The 16,940-nt window shown below is 42.1% G+C and overlaps 1 protein-coding gene across 7 annotated transcripts in view; it reads left to right on the forward strand.

Annotated features, from left to right (window-relative positions):
- AMPH (amphiphysin) overlaps positions 1-16,940 on the forward strand; it is a 199,642-nt gene that overhangs the window by 77,258 nt on the left and 105,444 nt on the right. For all 7 annotated transcript variants that reach the window (XM_090050096.1, XM_090050097.1, XM_090050099.1 and 4 more), the window contains one exon: positions 9,559-9,639. In XM_090050096.1, coding sequence (XP_089906222.1) covers positions 9,559-9,639 — 81 coding nt within the window. Of the gene's footprint in view, positions 1-9,558; positions 9,640-16,940 lie in introns of those variants that run through there.

The following is a 16,940-nucleotide window of genomic DNA, read 5'->3' on the forward strand; positions in this document are numbered from 1 at the left end:
TGGCAACTTTTTGGGGCCAAGTGCCAGAAAGCCCAGCAACCTGGACTTTGAAGATATTGGCATATGAAGAAGGGTGGACACAAGGGGGAGTTGCCAATATGTTCAAAGTCTAGGTTGCTGGCCTGATTGTTGTTGTGGCAGTGCAGCCCTGGCCCCTTCCCCACCATGCTCCCTGAGGCCTACTTGCAGCCACTGCCAGAGGGACTCCAGACCCCAGTACAGTCTCTTGCAAGCTTGTGGCTTCCTGCTGCAAGCAGCCCAGGCACAGGGCAGGCCCGTGCCTCCCATCACAGAGCCTGGGCTGCTTGCAGCAGGCACCTGCGAGCCTGCAAGCAGAAGCACCGGTCCAGAGCCCCAGCCCTGCTTGTTCCTGGATGTGGCTGCAGGTGCATCTCTGGGAGCACAGCAAGGATGGATGAGCTCTGCAGGGAGAGATGTGGATGGAGGTGGCGGGGCTGTCCTGTGTGGGTCTCTGTGCTCACGCAGCTCACCCTGACCTTCACAGCGAGGTCGGATGAGACCGCCACAGCCAGCCGAGGTTCTGGGCAGCTGCTGCTGGCCACAGAGCCAGGGCTGCTTGCAGCAGGTGGCAGGAAGGCTGTGAGCAGCCCAGGCTCCGTGGCAGGCTGTAGCTGCCCAGAGCTTGGGCTGGATGTGGCAGGCAGCCACAAGCCTGCAAGTAACTGCACTGGGGTCTGGAGTCCTGGATGGGCTTGTTGCCACCTGTGGCTCGGGGACCACTGCAGCGAAGAAACCAGGGATGCGCTCCATGACAAGGGGCTGTACGCCTGCAAAGCCTGACTTGGTTGCAGGGGCCAGGAGGGGGCTCAGCAGGAGGGCAAGTGGGGCACATCCCCATCCCTGTCTCGCCCGACCTGGCTGTGAAGGTCAAGGTGAACTGCGTGACCACAGAAGCCCTTCGCAGGACAGCCCTGCCGCCTCCATCCACATCTCTCCCTGCAGAGCTCATCCACATGATGGCTGAGAGAGCTATGCCCCAGAGGGAAACACTCACCAGGCCCAAGCCATGGCCCTGGAGGTGGTGCAGGGCAGCCTTTGGCCTGCCTGTGGGGCAGAGGGATGGTGCTTGCAGGCAGGGGCAGTGCTGTGGGGGCAGCTGTTCTGAGCAATTCAGAACTGTGGCGTGCCAAGCGAAATGGCCTTATGTGCTATGATCTGGCACACGTCGACCCCAGTCAAGTTCCATCCTCTTTGGAACCACCCTTCAGGTAGTCGAAGGCTGTTTTAAATCCTCGCTTAGTCTTCTCTTCTCTAGACTAAATAAGCCCAGTTTTGTCAGACGTTCCTCACAAGTCACATTCCCCAGGCTCCTAACCATTTTCATTGCCTTCTGCTGGACTCTCTACAATTTATTTACATCCTTGCTGTAGTGGGAGGCCCAAAACTGGACACAGTACTCCAGATGTGGCCTCCCCAGTGCTGAATAGAGGGGAATAATCACTTCCCTTGATCGCAGCCAACACTCCTACTGATGCAGCCCAGTGTTAGCTACACTGTGGGCTCATATGCAGCTTCTTGTCCACAGTAACCCTCAGGTTCTTTTTTGAGCAGATCTGCTTCATGGCCAGTCAGTGCCCAGGTTGTACACGTGATTGTTCCATCCTAAATTCATAATAATAATGATTCCAGGCTCAGAATAATGAAAGGATTGTGAAGGAGGAGTAGTTCAAATGTGTTCAAAAGGGGTAGAGCTCAATTTAATTTTTCCTTGAAGACGAGACAATATACTCATTTCCTCACACCTCTGGAAGGGTGGTCATTAGCCAGCATATTCTGTAATAGTGATTAAGTTAACTCAGAAAAGAATTCAGCTGGGGATAAGGTGGCAAGTTGGAGTGCCGGGTAAATCAGCAGTTTTATTACAATAACAATACGCATTCAGTAGCAAAAGGATTTTGCAGCATCTTCAAAGATGCCAGACTTTTTAACACAACAGTTTTATAACAGGGGGACTCTTTAATTTGATGGTTCTTAATTTTTAGACTAAAGGCACTTCTCGTTAGACTTGAGGCACCCATCAATAACTTTTTTGAATTGAGCAGCACCCCATTTCAGAAATTGATTTATTACAATGCTTAACCTCCTTGCAGAGGGGTGAAGCATTGGGGTGGGATAGCAGCCAGCCAGGGAAAGCATGAGCCTGCCATTAGCTACTTATCTTCTCACACTGCATTTATCTGCAGCGTCATTTCCTGAAGCATCCCCTCAACAGATCTTATGGCACTCTGGTTAAGAATCACCATTTTAACTAAAAGTTGGACAAAAATGAACTAGAAACCTCATATTGGTTTAAAATGGTTTCTTAAGACGGAGCATTGAAAATGGCTCTATGAGCCTTATGTCTTGGGGGATCATGTGGGGAAAGCGTTCCTTGAAACAGGTGACTGAGGAATCAGAAGTTTGCAAGTAATTCTCTTTGAAAAAGCAGGAAAGTCTTATGTGTACTCTGAATGGGTTTATTAGTGATATGGAGCACAATTTGCAAATGATTGGTTCTTCACTTAACGTTTCAGTTCTTTATATTTGAAGAGCAGCTCAGTGCTTTATGATGATTCAGCTGCTGTGTTAGTTGCTTACTGCAGTCCTTAAGCTTGCTTGGAGTTGCTCTATTATAGCTAGTCACTAGATCAAGGGACAATGAGCAATTATTTATCAGTGAACAGCTTTACTGTTATGTTTCCCCAAGTCTTCCACATATCCTTAGTAAACATTTAAAGTGCACGGTGTTGCATTTTGAATGGCTTGTTAGATGTTAGATATTCTGCATTGGGTGAATGACGAATTGATTTTTCTGCAGCCATGGAGGAAACATTAATGCAAATTGAGGCATGTACAAGCATTCTGTAGTCATCAATTGATGCCACTGCCAGAAAGCAATGATAATATGACAATATGGTGCAAGGATAACCCTGTGTTCCTGAAATTGGCAAGACTGTTGAAAACAAAGGATGAAATTCAGGCTTCCTATTGAAGACAATAGCAGTTGTGCCCACTTTCACTAGGGCTGAATTTGAATTATTCACAGATTTGAATTCTCTCACAGTCTTTACTCTTACAGTTTAAATCAGGAAATATTTACACGGTATTGTTTTATTAAATGTGTACTTTTTCTTCCAATTTTCTGATAAGCATTTGGGCCAGCTATTTCATTTCAGTGCTGTTTCAACTCATTTCGAGCTTGAAATAGCAAAAACAAAATGACACAAAAGGCTTCTAAACAGCCTCGAAACAAAATGAGGGCAGTCTAAATGTTTTGAAAGTTTCAAAACATTTTGAGATTTGAAGCTGGGCTTGCGTGCAGCTGAAGAGAAACTAAGGAGAGCAAGGAGGAAAGGGGGGAAGGACTGCTCTGATATTGACTGTGTAGCTGGCCAGTGACTGTGATCGTTCCCTGAAGTTCCTTCCAATCCCAGTGCTCTGGGGAGGGATGGAAAAACAGCATAAAAAGCGTTGTCTGAACTAAGTATTCTCTGTGCCTTCACACTTACAAGTGACACAAGTTTTGCTCTGAACAGTTTGAGGTGCAATTTCCCAGAAACCCCTGCACCTATCTCCTTGACACTTGGTAGGCTTCATGGCCTCAGAAGGGGCTGCCATCTCTGCAAGTTTCATGTGAATCAGGTAGGAAATGACAAAGTTATAGGCAGCTTTGTGCTTTCCTATTATAGCCTATGGGTGAAATGTCAAAACAGCGAAACAGTTTTGACTAAACGAAATGGAACAGTGCTTCGAAACAAAACAAAACTCAAAACGAAACACTGTCCCATCGAAACAGCGAAACAGAAGTTGAAATGAAATGGTGCAGTTTTGCACAGCCCTAATAAGCATTTTAATTAGGTATGTTTTGGTTGTTAAGATTACTTACCTAAGAACATGAGGTTCCATAAAATATGATAAAATGCCTTCCTGGTTGGATCATGAGGACTGCAAAACCCAGGCCTCTACCACTAAAACTAAAGGGCTAATTATAGGATAGACCAAGTCACCTCAGTGGCTTACTGACATTTGCTAAAAAGAACAACAGATGTCTGATCCAGGCACTTGGCAGACTTTCAAATGGAAGTACCTAAAGGGTGGTATATAAGAAGATGAAATGATTTGCTTTCAGTACCTAAGTCATAAAACGCTGACTTTTATCTCTCTGGTCACTGCCTCCAGATTGTGCTAAAGGCTGAGTACATATAGACAATCAAAAAGCCCAAGGCCAAATTGATTTAGTCTTTGCAGGTTAGTCTAAGCAGTAGAGATTGAACCAATAAGCAAATGAACAGACATTCACTTTTGATACAGGAAATGCAGCCACATGCCTCCAGTGGCTCAAGTCAGAAGTGAGGGGACAATAGAGCATGGCTTTCTGGCATGAAGCCAACATGGGCTATGTGTTCACTTCTTCCTGCTGCCCCCAAGATCTCTGGGACTTGCAGTTCACAATCACAGCAGCAGGACTCTGCAGGGTTGCTCATCACTTCCTTTTCCTGCTTCTAGTTGCTTCTGGGATTTGTAATCCACAGTCACAGGTAACACAGGAGAAGGTGAGTTTAACACTGCTCCCTGGACCCAGACCCCAGCTGGAGTTTGCCTGAGGGGGCCAGTGAGCCAGCCCTCACTGCTCCAACTAGTGAGCAGAGGAGTGGGCCCAGCCTTGCTTTCTGGAGCAAAATGGTCATTAAATTCAGATTTTACTTTTCTTCTTTCTTATCCCTTAAGCACTATTATTGGAAAGGATTTGAGGCAAGGGGAGATATCAGGCCTTGATAAAATCACCACATTCTCTGAACCACCAAAGCTAAATGTGATGTTTTGCTGGACTTTGTCAAACAGAAAAATCTTGGTGCTCACATGTGAATGTTAAATGTTTTGTACTATTTTCTTGGCACAGCTGCAATGCTTAGTTCATTAGACCCAAAATATTGATATCTTATTTTTAGACATTGCAGTATAGTTTACCAAAGTGCTACACAGATTTCTTTTCTTCTGCTGTCCTTTGTAGTGAGGAGGCAACTACTTGATGTTTTTGGAGTACTTCTCTTGTAACTCTCCGTATGTAAGCTGTCAGGAATCTAGTGTGATTTAATTGGTTTATTTGCATTCTGTTTTCTGTATTTAGGGCCTGATCCTAATCTGCTTGGATTTCACTGTAGGACATGTTTTAAAAGTTCATGCCTAGCCAGAACAGGCTGCCTTAGCTGGAGTTAGACTTTGTTCTTACACATCTTAATACTATGTGGACATTGTGGATTATGCTTAATTTTTCTAATCTATTTTTTGTGGCTTTATGACGCTATTTTCTTAGTTATGGTCAAAATATTTCAATAACAGTGGTTCCATGATAACGTTCTTTGGTTCTCAAAAGTGTGTATCTTCCTATTCATGCCAGTGTCATTTTCTGCATGGTCCTTAAGCAACATTCTTTTTTACAAATTGGAATAGATTCCTTTTCTGGGGTCTCTCTATTGGAAAAAAAAAGTCTCCATTAGCATGGAGTAACATTGAACTTTTTTTGTTGAAGAGTTTTACATAACTAATCTCATTCAGTCTGGTGTAGCATTTTTTCTTGCTCATATTAGTTTGGGGTTTTTTTGGCACATTGCAGGCTGTCATTGTGTTGTTTTGTTCTGAACCAGCAAGTCATAGATGGTTAATTTTATCTAATTCAGATCTTTACAGATTTGGAGCCATGTGGGCTTGATGTGAAGACAAACTAGAAGAACATCTCCCTAACTAAAAAGCTGAAGATATAAAGTTTTACCCTTTCTGTATTGCATTGGACAAAACCATTGGCTCACATCCAAATTAAAATAATTTTGCATTTTGCATGCCAGACATGCGCTATTTACAGCATTGATAAGTGATTGCATTAACGTGTGATGACCTCATTAAAAACTGCTAGATCTACCCAGCATCTGGTCAGATGCAATTTATTTTACTATTCTTATTCTTTAGCCCTAATTGAACTTTATGTGGTACTGGTACATTTAGCAGCACTCTGGGATCCATTTCAAGTTGTATGGCATATCCTTAATAAAACCCATTTGAAACAGATCTAACTGAATGTTTTAGGAATTTCTTCTGCATCTCAGGTCTTATAAGTTAAATATCCAGTTCGTCATTTGTATTTGCAGTAGGGCTGTCAATTAATCATCATTAGCATGCACAATTAATGCATTAATTGGTTCTTGCATTAATTTTTTCATGTGTCAATCATGTACGTGGTTTTGGAGCCTGTGCCTGGACTCTGCTCCATCACCTTCACTGCCACCTCCAGCTGCCCTGTGGGGCAGTGCAGAGGACCATAGGGCAGCCCGGGTGTGGGCTTTGGATTGCTGCAGCAGGAAGCGAGGGAGGGTGGGGGGTGTGCACAGGCAAGGCACACACACAGACACACACGAGCATCCACAGCATGCACGTTGTCAGGAATGCAACTTGGCAGGGGCGGGGGTGAATGGGGCCCCAGGGCCAAGGTGGGTCATGAGACTGAGCCACAGGAGGCTTGTCCAGACGTGTGGAGGCGGGGAGTAATATGATTGTGGGGGGGATAGTGTTATGCCTGTGCCCTCCTCCTGCCCCTGAGTCCCAAGCCACAGCCCCCCCAGCCCTGCTGCCACCACTCACTCCTGACCCACAGTACCATGCATCCTGCCAGGGCATATAGGGACCCTTGCTCCCCAGGATCCAAACCCCACCCATGCACCCACAACCACCAGTACCTTCACAACTTCTGCCCTCACCCCCCCCAAAACCCACTCCCAACCATACCAAGTACCTGCATAATTGTGTATAATTTTGAATTTTTCTGTGCATTATTTTGAGTTTTTAGCTGAGAGATTAAAATCACGATTAATTGTGACTATTGTTTTAATTGCACAACTAATTGCAGTCACTTTTTTTAATCATTCGAAAGCCCTAATTCGCAGACTACTGTTTAACCCAAGCACAAGTAGGATTTTCCCTACAGTTTCATACACTATTGAATAGCATCTGGCCTAAATAACATGCAAAGGTAACTTTGTCACTGGCTCATTTTGTCCTAATTATAAGAGACGAGCTTAGTTTTTTGAATGAGGGCAATCACTAATCATTTTGTATGTTTTTCTCAAGATGATATTGCATTAAGATCCACAGTCTATTTTGAGTTGTTCTTATTGTTTGTTTATTTCAAGTGTCATACAGCAATCTTGTCTTTTCAGTTTACAAAGAGACCCATATTAAAAGCTCTCTATATTGCTGTTGGGATTTATTTCAAACTGGTGCTAGGAGCTAACCAATATACTTGTACAGCGGTTGCATTTATGGTTTGAATGGCCCGAAAGTACTCTAGGCATTTTTACATTGTATTATGATTACATTTGCATGGATTGACAATAAACCTGGCACCTCCCTTCTTATTACCATTGCATTTTATTTGGATGTACTTCCGTTTTTCTATCATTTATAACACTTTCCTTTTGGGAGGAACAATCTAATTTAAATATTCATTGTTCCTGACAAAGGCAAGTCCATTTATAATCATAACATTGCTTATCTTGATTATTACTTTTATTGCAAGTAACTTTGTCTCTAACTTGCCTGCTAACTATTCGTATTCACATGACTTAGATTTATTGCTCTGGTTTGTAGTCCTATTTGGTTACTACTGTTTAAGGAAATGTACCGTTCCTAAATGATGTTCTTTCATGGATCCCCAGTTACGCTTCAGTTGCCCACAAATGATTGGTTCTCAATATAGGGCTAACTAAATAATATCTCAAGGCCTGTATTAATGTATAGGGTCACCCTAGATGGGGTAATGACCCTTGAAGATCTTAAACCTTGTGAAAGAATTTTTGAACACATTGAATGATTTTTTTCCCATAAGTTTCCCAATATGCTTGTACAGGGGCAGTCATTCATGCTGTGTAGTTTGTCTGAAATATCACTTGTTTTCATGAAATCTTGGAAGTAGTAGAGTTGAGAGGATGCCTGGCTCACTGGTTAAAACTGTGACTTGGGAAACTCAGATTCAGTTTTCTGTTGTGCATAATATTTCCTGTGTGATTTAAGGGAAGTCAATACATTTTTCTCTCTCTTGCTCACTGTCTCTCTCTGTTTACCCATCAGTAAAATGGGGACAATAGTAGTTTTTACCTCACTATTTTCTTTTGATAAATAGTATAAAGTTGGTACCCACAGAAAAGTAGGTAAGGAGATTTAAATCAGTCACAACACCTTTTTAAAAAGAAAATATTGAAATAAACTAAGGAAGAACTTAAGAAACTTAAGAAATCTAAAACATACCAAAGGGAACTCTTTTAAGCATCTGCCTCTAATGGATATATGAAAAACACTTTAAAGTCTCCCCGGTAAGCACATGAATAATATCCGTGTCCTGTTGCAGTCATCTCTAACATCACTAGCACAACTGTTATCCTTTGCTTGTCTACCTTTTGTAGCTCTCACTCAGTCCACCGCCTGATTACTGGAGGTGAGAGAGATTAGGCATTCTCAAATTGGATTAGGCATGTACAGTATTTATTCTGAGCAGAGTAGAGAACATGTTATTGCAGGGTATTAATTAACTGCTGTTTTTTAATTTTTGCCTAATCTCTGCCTTTTGTTCTTCTCCTCTGATGTGGGAAACTTGGGAAGATCTAGAGCCAACAATAATGTAGCTTAGAAAGATATGAGCTCTAATGAAGTCAGCTGGAGTTTTGGCTTCAGCAGAGGCAGGATTTCAGCCCTCATACAAGTAATAGAAATTCTGGGGAAAGGAAAAATGGTGTTGTTGAGTTGTTGTGTGGGGCTGAGTTGAAAATTAAGTTGGTGGTGACTTGCAGGTTCTCAAAAGTTTGGAATGTTAAACTCCATGCTACTGAAAGTGATTTAGTGGTAGAGCATATGTAAGCTATTCTAGCTGAAGAGTGTATCAGAATCATGTTTTTCCAGTATTACCAGAGAGCCCTGCTGCAAATATATCATACTACATTTACCATCCAAGGTAAAGGATTCTGAATGTATATGAAAATTAATACTAATTCTAATATGTTTTAAATAATTATTATATAAACCATAATTTTTTATTCAAATTAGGTATCTTCACTCACATTGTACTACTTTATGCTCAGAGCCATACAAGCAACATTAGGATAATGTTTACATATGGTAGATTACTAGTATGGCAGAAGCTTTTCTTGAATTGAGACTTTGGGATGTTTCATTGTCAGAAAGGAAGGAAGACTTCATTCAGTAAGAAAGGAGCAGAAACGCTACACGTTCTATGTATGCACATACGCTCCCACCTACGCACATAAAATGTTGCCTTTTGTGTGTGTAATCTTCCTTTATTATTTTGCCAAAGTAGCATCATGTATGTATTTTGAAGACAAATTACATATTGTAATGAATACCATATCTAAAAAGTAAAATGCCATTAAAGTGTAACAGCTGCTCTGTTAAGAGAAGAGGCAGTTAAAGGGATGATATTGTTCTCTTGTGACTAAATATTCTTCTCACAAGACTTGGTGCAATTATTCCTTTTTTTCTTCTTTTTTTCCAATTTAGGTGCTACAAAAGCTAGGGAAAGCGGATGAAACAAAAGATGAACAGTTTGAGGAATATGTTCAAAACTTCAAACGGCAAGAGGTTGGTTTCTTTTTTGATTTGTCTAATTGTATCTCCAACAAAATCAGGTGTAGTTGAAATCAGTGTGAAGAAAATGTAAGGTAGCGGGTCAAACAAAGGCTATCAATAAATGTTTTCTTTGGAGCGGAATCAGCCGTGCAGGGGTATATTCCAGTACATCTTGATCCGCGTCATTAGCATCTATGAATGTTGCCATAGCTGTTGTTGCTGTTGTCCTGCAAGATCAGGCACCTGCCACTGCTGGGGCTTCAGAGGCCTGATCTTGGAGGACAATGGCCCTGATTTGCAGCATGTGTTTGTAAGCAGGTTCCTCTACTTGCAGGTGCATAACCTGAGTTGGGGTGCAGAAGCCGGATATGCCACTGTGGGAATCCCCTGAAGAGGGTTTCCCATGGCACGCAATAAGTAACAGATGTTCTCCCATTTTAAGGTGGTATTAACTGTGATTACCTTTGGTCATAGCACTTTTTTTTACTACAAGGGGCTAGGATGTCTGTTTGCTCACAATGCTTGCCGTCCTAAAAATGTTTATGGTGGGCTGGGCCACACTAATCATATGTGACAGGCTGTTTGGGGCCCTGTTTGATTATGTTTGCCAGATATTTAAGGCTGGTGAAGAAACAGGAATAATTGGAAACGAGAAAGAAAGGCGCAGCTCAGCTGTGGGAGTGAAGAGGAGGTCAAAATGTATGCAGTGTATTGGCTCACTGTGACTTGAAAAAGAGTCAGCACTGAGACGGACTATAGGCAGTGGGCACTACCATCTCTTATTCAAATGGGATACACTACATTATCCTTGTGGTTCCACATTTGCCCAATATGTGACAAGCTTTTATAGTCATGCTAAATTTTGGCTGCATTTAATTAACTTCATAGCTCATTTCTATTACTGAGCACATGTTGCTTTTGGCAGCAGTTTAATGATAGACAGTGTATTTAATGAGGTTTCCTTGTATGCAAATGTAAGATGAGAGGCTTTTTTTCCTCATGCTTATTGGAGGAAAAAAATGTCATCATGTATTTGAAGAAATACAGTAGATTAATGCTAGCACGACTTTGTCATTTGTAGTACAAACATGAATTGAGGTCTCCCTTTTTTTAGTCAGAACCTATCTGTTCTTGCCTATGCATATGGTTATTTTTATTTTTAATTTGTATTTAAATAATGCAGGCCCAGGACCTTATTTCCTTTCTTGAATCTCTTCCTAAATGAACTCTGGATACAAAATATCTATCTTATTTATCCATTGTGTTTTACATATAAATGAAAATGAATGAAAGAAAAAAACTTATTGTTTAATTAACCCCCTGAACTGGTCACATCAGCAGGGGAAATATAGGTTGGAGATTAGGAGTAACTTTCTGACTATGATGGTAGTTAAGCTCTGGACCAGGCTACCTAGAGAAACTGTAGGATCTCCATCCTTGGAAGTTTTCAGGAGCAGGTTGGATAGATACTTGGCTGGGATGGTTCAGTCAGGATTTATACTGCCTTGAACAGGGGGCTGGAATAGATGACCTTGTAACAACGTCCCTTCCAGCCCTACTTTCCTATGATCCTAAGACACATCTAAGGCTACTTTCTATGTCTGTTTGCATTCTCTCTCTCATCACTCAGAAAAGTGAACTATAGAGGTGGGGAGTACTAGAGCTGGGTCTCCCTTGCCTTCCTGAATCCTAGAGGGAGATAGCGATATCTTAAACCACTGAGGCCAAGAAAGAAGTTGAAACATTCAGACATGCAGAAATCTCTTTTTTTCCTCTCTTTCCTTTCCTTTTTTCCACAGTTTTAAGGGGTATGTTTACTTGACACTGGGTTGTTTATGTTATTTTTAGCCAGGTGTCCCTAGGAAGAGAGTGAGATGAAGAGAGAGAACCTCCCATTTCTGCAAAATTATCTCTCAAGAATTTTTTAAAGAATTATCTGTAATGGCATCTTTCATTTGGATGTCTTGCTTAAGGTCTAAAGATGAAATTGATCTTCCTATTCATGTTGTTTTTTGTCTGTCTTTGATAGATAGACTGGCAGTAATGAACAGCCATGACCTCTGCAGAACTTCTCTTAGTTGCATATATGAAATATGTTGTGTAATCTGGAGGTGCCTAAAATGAGAGGCCATTTCCACAAGATAGCACCAATGTTTAAGATACAATCATGTGTGCTCTCTGGATTCTGCTGGGTCCCACTGTCTCTTAGTAAGATTCAGAGATACCCATGAGCTCTGCTAGACTTGAACCCTTTTTATGGGAAAAGAAAATCGATGGCAAGTTCAAACCCTTTCCTTTTGCACCAAAAAGAGGCATTGCTTCGTAGTTTGCATATACTTTCAGAATGTCTTTCCTCTTGTTTTGTCCTTGCTTTGATCAGCAGTGAAATAGTTAATGATGTTGAGATTTAAATAGTGCCGTTATGGGTCTAAATTAAAATTCCGATTGATTAACACCTTTCAGAGCTGTTGTTCTCTGCAGATTCACACAGACATCACCGCATCAGTTTACACTTGGTTCACCTTTGCAAGGTTACCTCTGCAACTGAAGAGGATTTTTAAAAATAAAAATTAAAGCTGAGACTGGAGAGTTAACGTATAGCTTGGGGGAGATGCTGATGTTTTCTATTGCTGCATTACCGGGCAATTCTTCATTGCGCTATGGCACAGAGAGTGCTTCGAGTGGGCACTGCCGTTTGGCAGTAGAACAACGCCAGTTTGTTACTAGCAGGGAATACCTTACCGTGGCAGATGGCTCAGCCAGACCTCCCTCCAATGAGGAAAACTACACACTTTTATTTCCAGTGTCTGACTTGCATGAGTGACTGGTGCCTCCTGAATCTGGGGGGGCACCTGCAGAAGCTGCAGACCCTGTCAGGGGGGTACTAGTATCAGTGTCAGCTGTCAGGGGAGGTACCAGCCCCATCAGAGGGGGCATGTGCACCCCTGTGCACCCCCTACCAGTCGCCTATGCTCACTTGTCTTATGAGTCTGTCTTGCATCCAACCGTTTCCCTGGGCTGCATTTGATTTGGGGAGAGATTGTAGCCTGGAAAAAGAATGGGTCTGTGTTTCCTGCTGGTCCTCGTTATCGATGGTCCTGCTGGGGCACCTCGGGGAGTCTAGCTGGCTCTCTGGGCAGAAGCAGTTCCCACATTCCTCAATAACAGCTTTGGCAGTGCTGCCTCACTTTTTTCTGGCAAGAAATAAGCCAACTAGGATTAGAAAATTTGGTTCCAGGTTAAGCAGCCCTCACATCTGTCAGACATGCACTCATTGCACCTCAATTCCAGTACCTGCCCCAGGAGCCACATTCCTGACTGCAGAACTCCCTGCTCCCTCTGTTCTTCTGTGGGTCATGAATAGAAGCACTGGCCATACTGTGGACACCGCCAGAATCCAAGTATGTAGAAGAGGACTCTGTGGAACATCTCCTTTCCTCTTCTTCTACTTTTAAAAAACCTTTATCTTTCCATCTGAAACTATGGCCTCCCAGGCTAGTCGCTGAGGAAGTTCTGTTTCCTGTAAGCAAGAATCTTAGTCCCAAAATCGACAATTTCCATCAATCCAGTGATAACCAGTAGATACTAGGGGTGGTATAATCATACAGCAAAAGACAATTTCTCAGATAACTAACAAATCCCTCAGTGGGCCTTGAAGATGAGAACCAAAGTCTTCCATTTGATTCAATGCTCAGACTGGAGCTGGAAAATAAAACATTGTATATAGAGAGATAATCATATGCCCTTTGTTGCTGAGCACACACCTCCTTGTGTTCTGAACCAGCAATATAATTTTTACATGAGGTTTGTGCTGGAAATTGTAATACGTATGTACTGGAAATGACAATAAGAAAAAAATGTATAGATCACCCTGGCTACAGACCATGGTAGGAATAGCACAAGCTTCTAGTTCAAATCAGAAATAGGGCACGAAAGTGTGCATTTGTATATAAAACACAGCAAAGAGAGAAGATGTTCTCTTCCAAAGTGTACTAAAAACAGTGAAATTATGCTTAGGACTTTGGTATCTCCCTAAAAATGTCACAGTAATATATTTTTCCTCATAGATTCATAAAATAGTGGATTTGGAAGGGACCTCGGGAAGTCCTCTAGTCCACTTAAGGCAGGATTGCTCCTAACTAAAACATCTTGGTCAATAACTTGCTCTGAAAAATATCCAAAGACGGAGATGCCAAGTACATGGGGGCCCTGAGAGCCCTGCCCCACCTCAGGAAGAGGTGTGTTACCTGAAATACATAAAACTTTCCATATGTCCATCATCTTAGGCCCACCCTGGCAAAAATAAAAGCCAGCACCTGTGTCCTAAGATGGCAATTCCACCACATCTCTGAGTAGCCTGTTTCAATATGTAAACACCATCATACTGAGAAGGATTTTCCTTATGTCCAACCTCAGGAACATGTCATTCAGGGCTGTCTGACTTCTGAATGTCTGGGGGCTGCATGGCCTCATGCTGCCTGCGCTGCAAAAATTCCCCAAGTGCCCTTGCAGGCTGGCTCACCCCCACAGGCAGGGGAGGAGGTCAAAGCTGGACAGAGTGGGAATCCAGAGATCCTGGAAGCAGCAGAAAATATGGTGGAAGGAGTAGTGACCAGATGGGAGCTCACAGGCTACAAAGCTGGGATGGACCCCCCTGGTGTAATTTAAGGACAGGGATTTCAGGTCCACCTAAAAGTTTTGGATACTGTCAGGCTGTTGTCAGCTGCCAGTATAGGTCATCATAACATCCAGGTTATGTTTCCCAGTTACTGTTGTGGCTTGCCATTTCCACCTCCTCCCCCCATTTGGCCATGGAGTGACAAACGGGAAAATAATCTAGTCTCCATTTAAGGCTAGAAGTGTACATTCATTCAAATTCAAACTAATGTCAATACAGAGGTCAATCTGGCTCTCTTTCCCAGTGGTCAGAGATTCAGCGATCCTCCTTCCTCTCCATTCCAAAAAAATTCTGATCCCCTAAGTACTTCCATGTGCTTTCAAAAGCAATGGCTAATATCTTCCAGGATATTGTCAGTATTTGTTTAAGGAAGAAGAAAATTCATATTTCTCTTCTGACCCAGCCTGTGTATAAAGGAGGGGAGATGAAACTTGCAGAATCCTAGAGTTCCTCAATTATCTTGAGTTCATAATGAACATAAACCTATGGTGCCAGAAGGATCAACCATAGGCCTGGGAAGAAGATGTTGGTCTTATCTCAGAAGAATTTGAATGTAAGGGGAAGATGCTCAGAAAAGAACACATGCTTTGTCACTGAAGCAAATGCTCAGTTCTTATTGGAGCCTATTGTGTATGTATAGGCTCTTATTGGAATCTGTTCTTGGATACAAACATACTTCAGTAGTCCAGAGTTCATATGGTACCTCTTCCATAATTTCTGTTGTAGCTTCTGTGTCTCATCCTAGCAGATATTAAAATTTTTTAAGGTTAGTAAAAATCCTGTCAGTAAACCAAGCAGGATGACCCTTATATCAGATGATCTGTGGGGATAATTGATGCGGATTCATTAAGGTCCCAGTTCAATCCAGGGAATAGGTACTAGAGTGAGTGGAGCAACTACATTCTGGAAAACAGTGATTCATGGAAGTCTTGGGGCAGTGTTCTTTCAGTGGATAACAGACTTGTTCTGACCATGACAGGCAATGTGTCAAAGTCATTTGTGTGATCTACCTAGAAACACCTTGAAATGACTTTTCTAGGGGAGAGTCTGATTTATTATCCCTAAGTTTTATGCAGCACCACCACCCACCTCTCAACTGAGGGCCATTTAATAAAAGCCCTCTCTGTACTTTCAAACCTGGAGCTGATGAATCACTGTAGAATAACATGAGTCAATCTTTTTTATGCAGGTGCACAGCATGCCTGCCTTCACAGTCTCTAGGCTGTATAGGTCCGAAGCAGCTAGATTCTGGTACTGAACCAGGATTCCTTGCATAGTATTACAGAGCTTTAGAGAGTTTAATTTTAACAATATGTAAAATAAATTCATATCTTATTTCATTTCTTTTAGAAACAAGAAAACAGACCATCTCATAAGAAATTTCTTCTGCAAGACAAGTTTTTGGACTCGTATAGACTTATAAATATAACAATTCCCTGTTACTGCAAAAGAGCAGCTCCTCAGGGCTTAGAACATTTTTTTCTGAATAAGCTTAAAGTAGATGTGCTTAGTTTTTAAATCAAACATGAAGTCAAGAAGCAATTGTCAAATCATAAGTATTTTTCTGCCTCAAATATCTTTTGAGACCAATGGTATCTGGCCCCAAATTCTACCTTTATTCTAATGTTCAGGCAAATGCATTTTGTGTAAAGAATTTGTCTGCTGACTGGAAGTTAAGCAGCAATTCCCTTGTCACGCTGCATATTCTAATGAAGCATAATACAGGCATTATTTTTATGAGAGATCAATATTCTGTTTCACATCCTCTATGCATATTTAACTTTTGTTCCCGATTTGTTCCATCAGTATTTATGAGACTGCTATATTTCCATTTCTAATGCTAGAAATACATAAGCATATAAATAACTAAATAGCACATCTACCATTTACTTTTACAAAGCCAGTAGCTGGCGTAATGTTGCCAGGATGAAAATTAAGTAAAATGTCAAGTGTTTCAGTTGCTGGTTTATGAATTTGGGAAGGGGGGAGGGCAAGGAAGAAGCTCTTCTTCAAAGAGCAAAGATTGTTTCTTTGATGGCTTACTTTACATATTTCACATCCTTTGAGGTACAGGAAGGCAGGGGCAGATCCACAATTTGGCAAAGGGGCCTGTGGGAGCATCCATGCATGCTGCAGGGGTAGCTGAATCCCCTGCCACAGCCTCCTCCTCCTGCCACCCACTGGTGCTGGTACACTGCACCACAGGAACCTCTGGGAACTTTCTAAAACCTCAAAGCAGATAAGAATCCCTTGCCTTTCCCTCCTTGTTCAAAGGCACATCCCCTCCCCTTCTTCCCCACCTGCTGCTGCTGTTTCCCCACTGTCTCAGGTGTGGGGGAGGCTTCAAAGCTGCTCCTGCCTGATTTGGCCAGGCTATGTGGGCTCAGTGATAATGGGCCGAGTAGAGGCTTCCCACAGGTTTGAAGTTGGCAATCAAAAGTGTATTTATAGAGTATCCTAACTGGAACGGGAATTCTCACTACTTATCAATAATCTCATCGCTGTAGTAGTTAAAAACAGCATTTTCATCTGTGATTGGCAAAGAAACGTGTGCTACTCTTACCATGTTCTTTAGCCAGAGTGATCCATACATTTTTTATTACTGTAATTTCTAGTACATAAGTGTTATGATTTC

The sequence above is a fragment of the Crocodylus siamensis genome, chromosome 5 (genome assembly GCF_052110815.1).
Source record: "Crocodylus siamensis isolate JL-2025a chromosome 5, ASM5211081v1, whole genome shotgun sequence".
NCBI classification, from domain to species: Eukaryota; Metazoa; Chordata; order Crocodylia; family Crocodylidae; genus Crocodylus; species Crocodylus siamensis.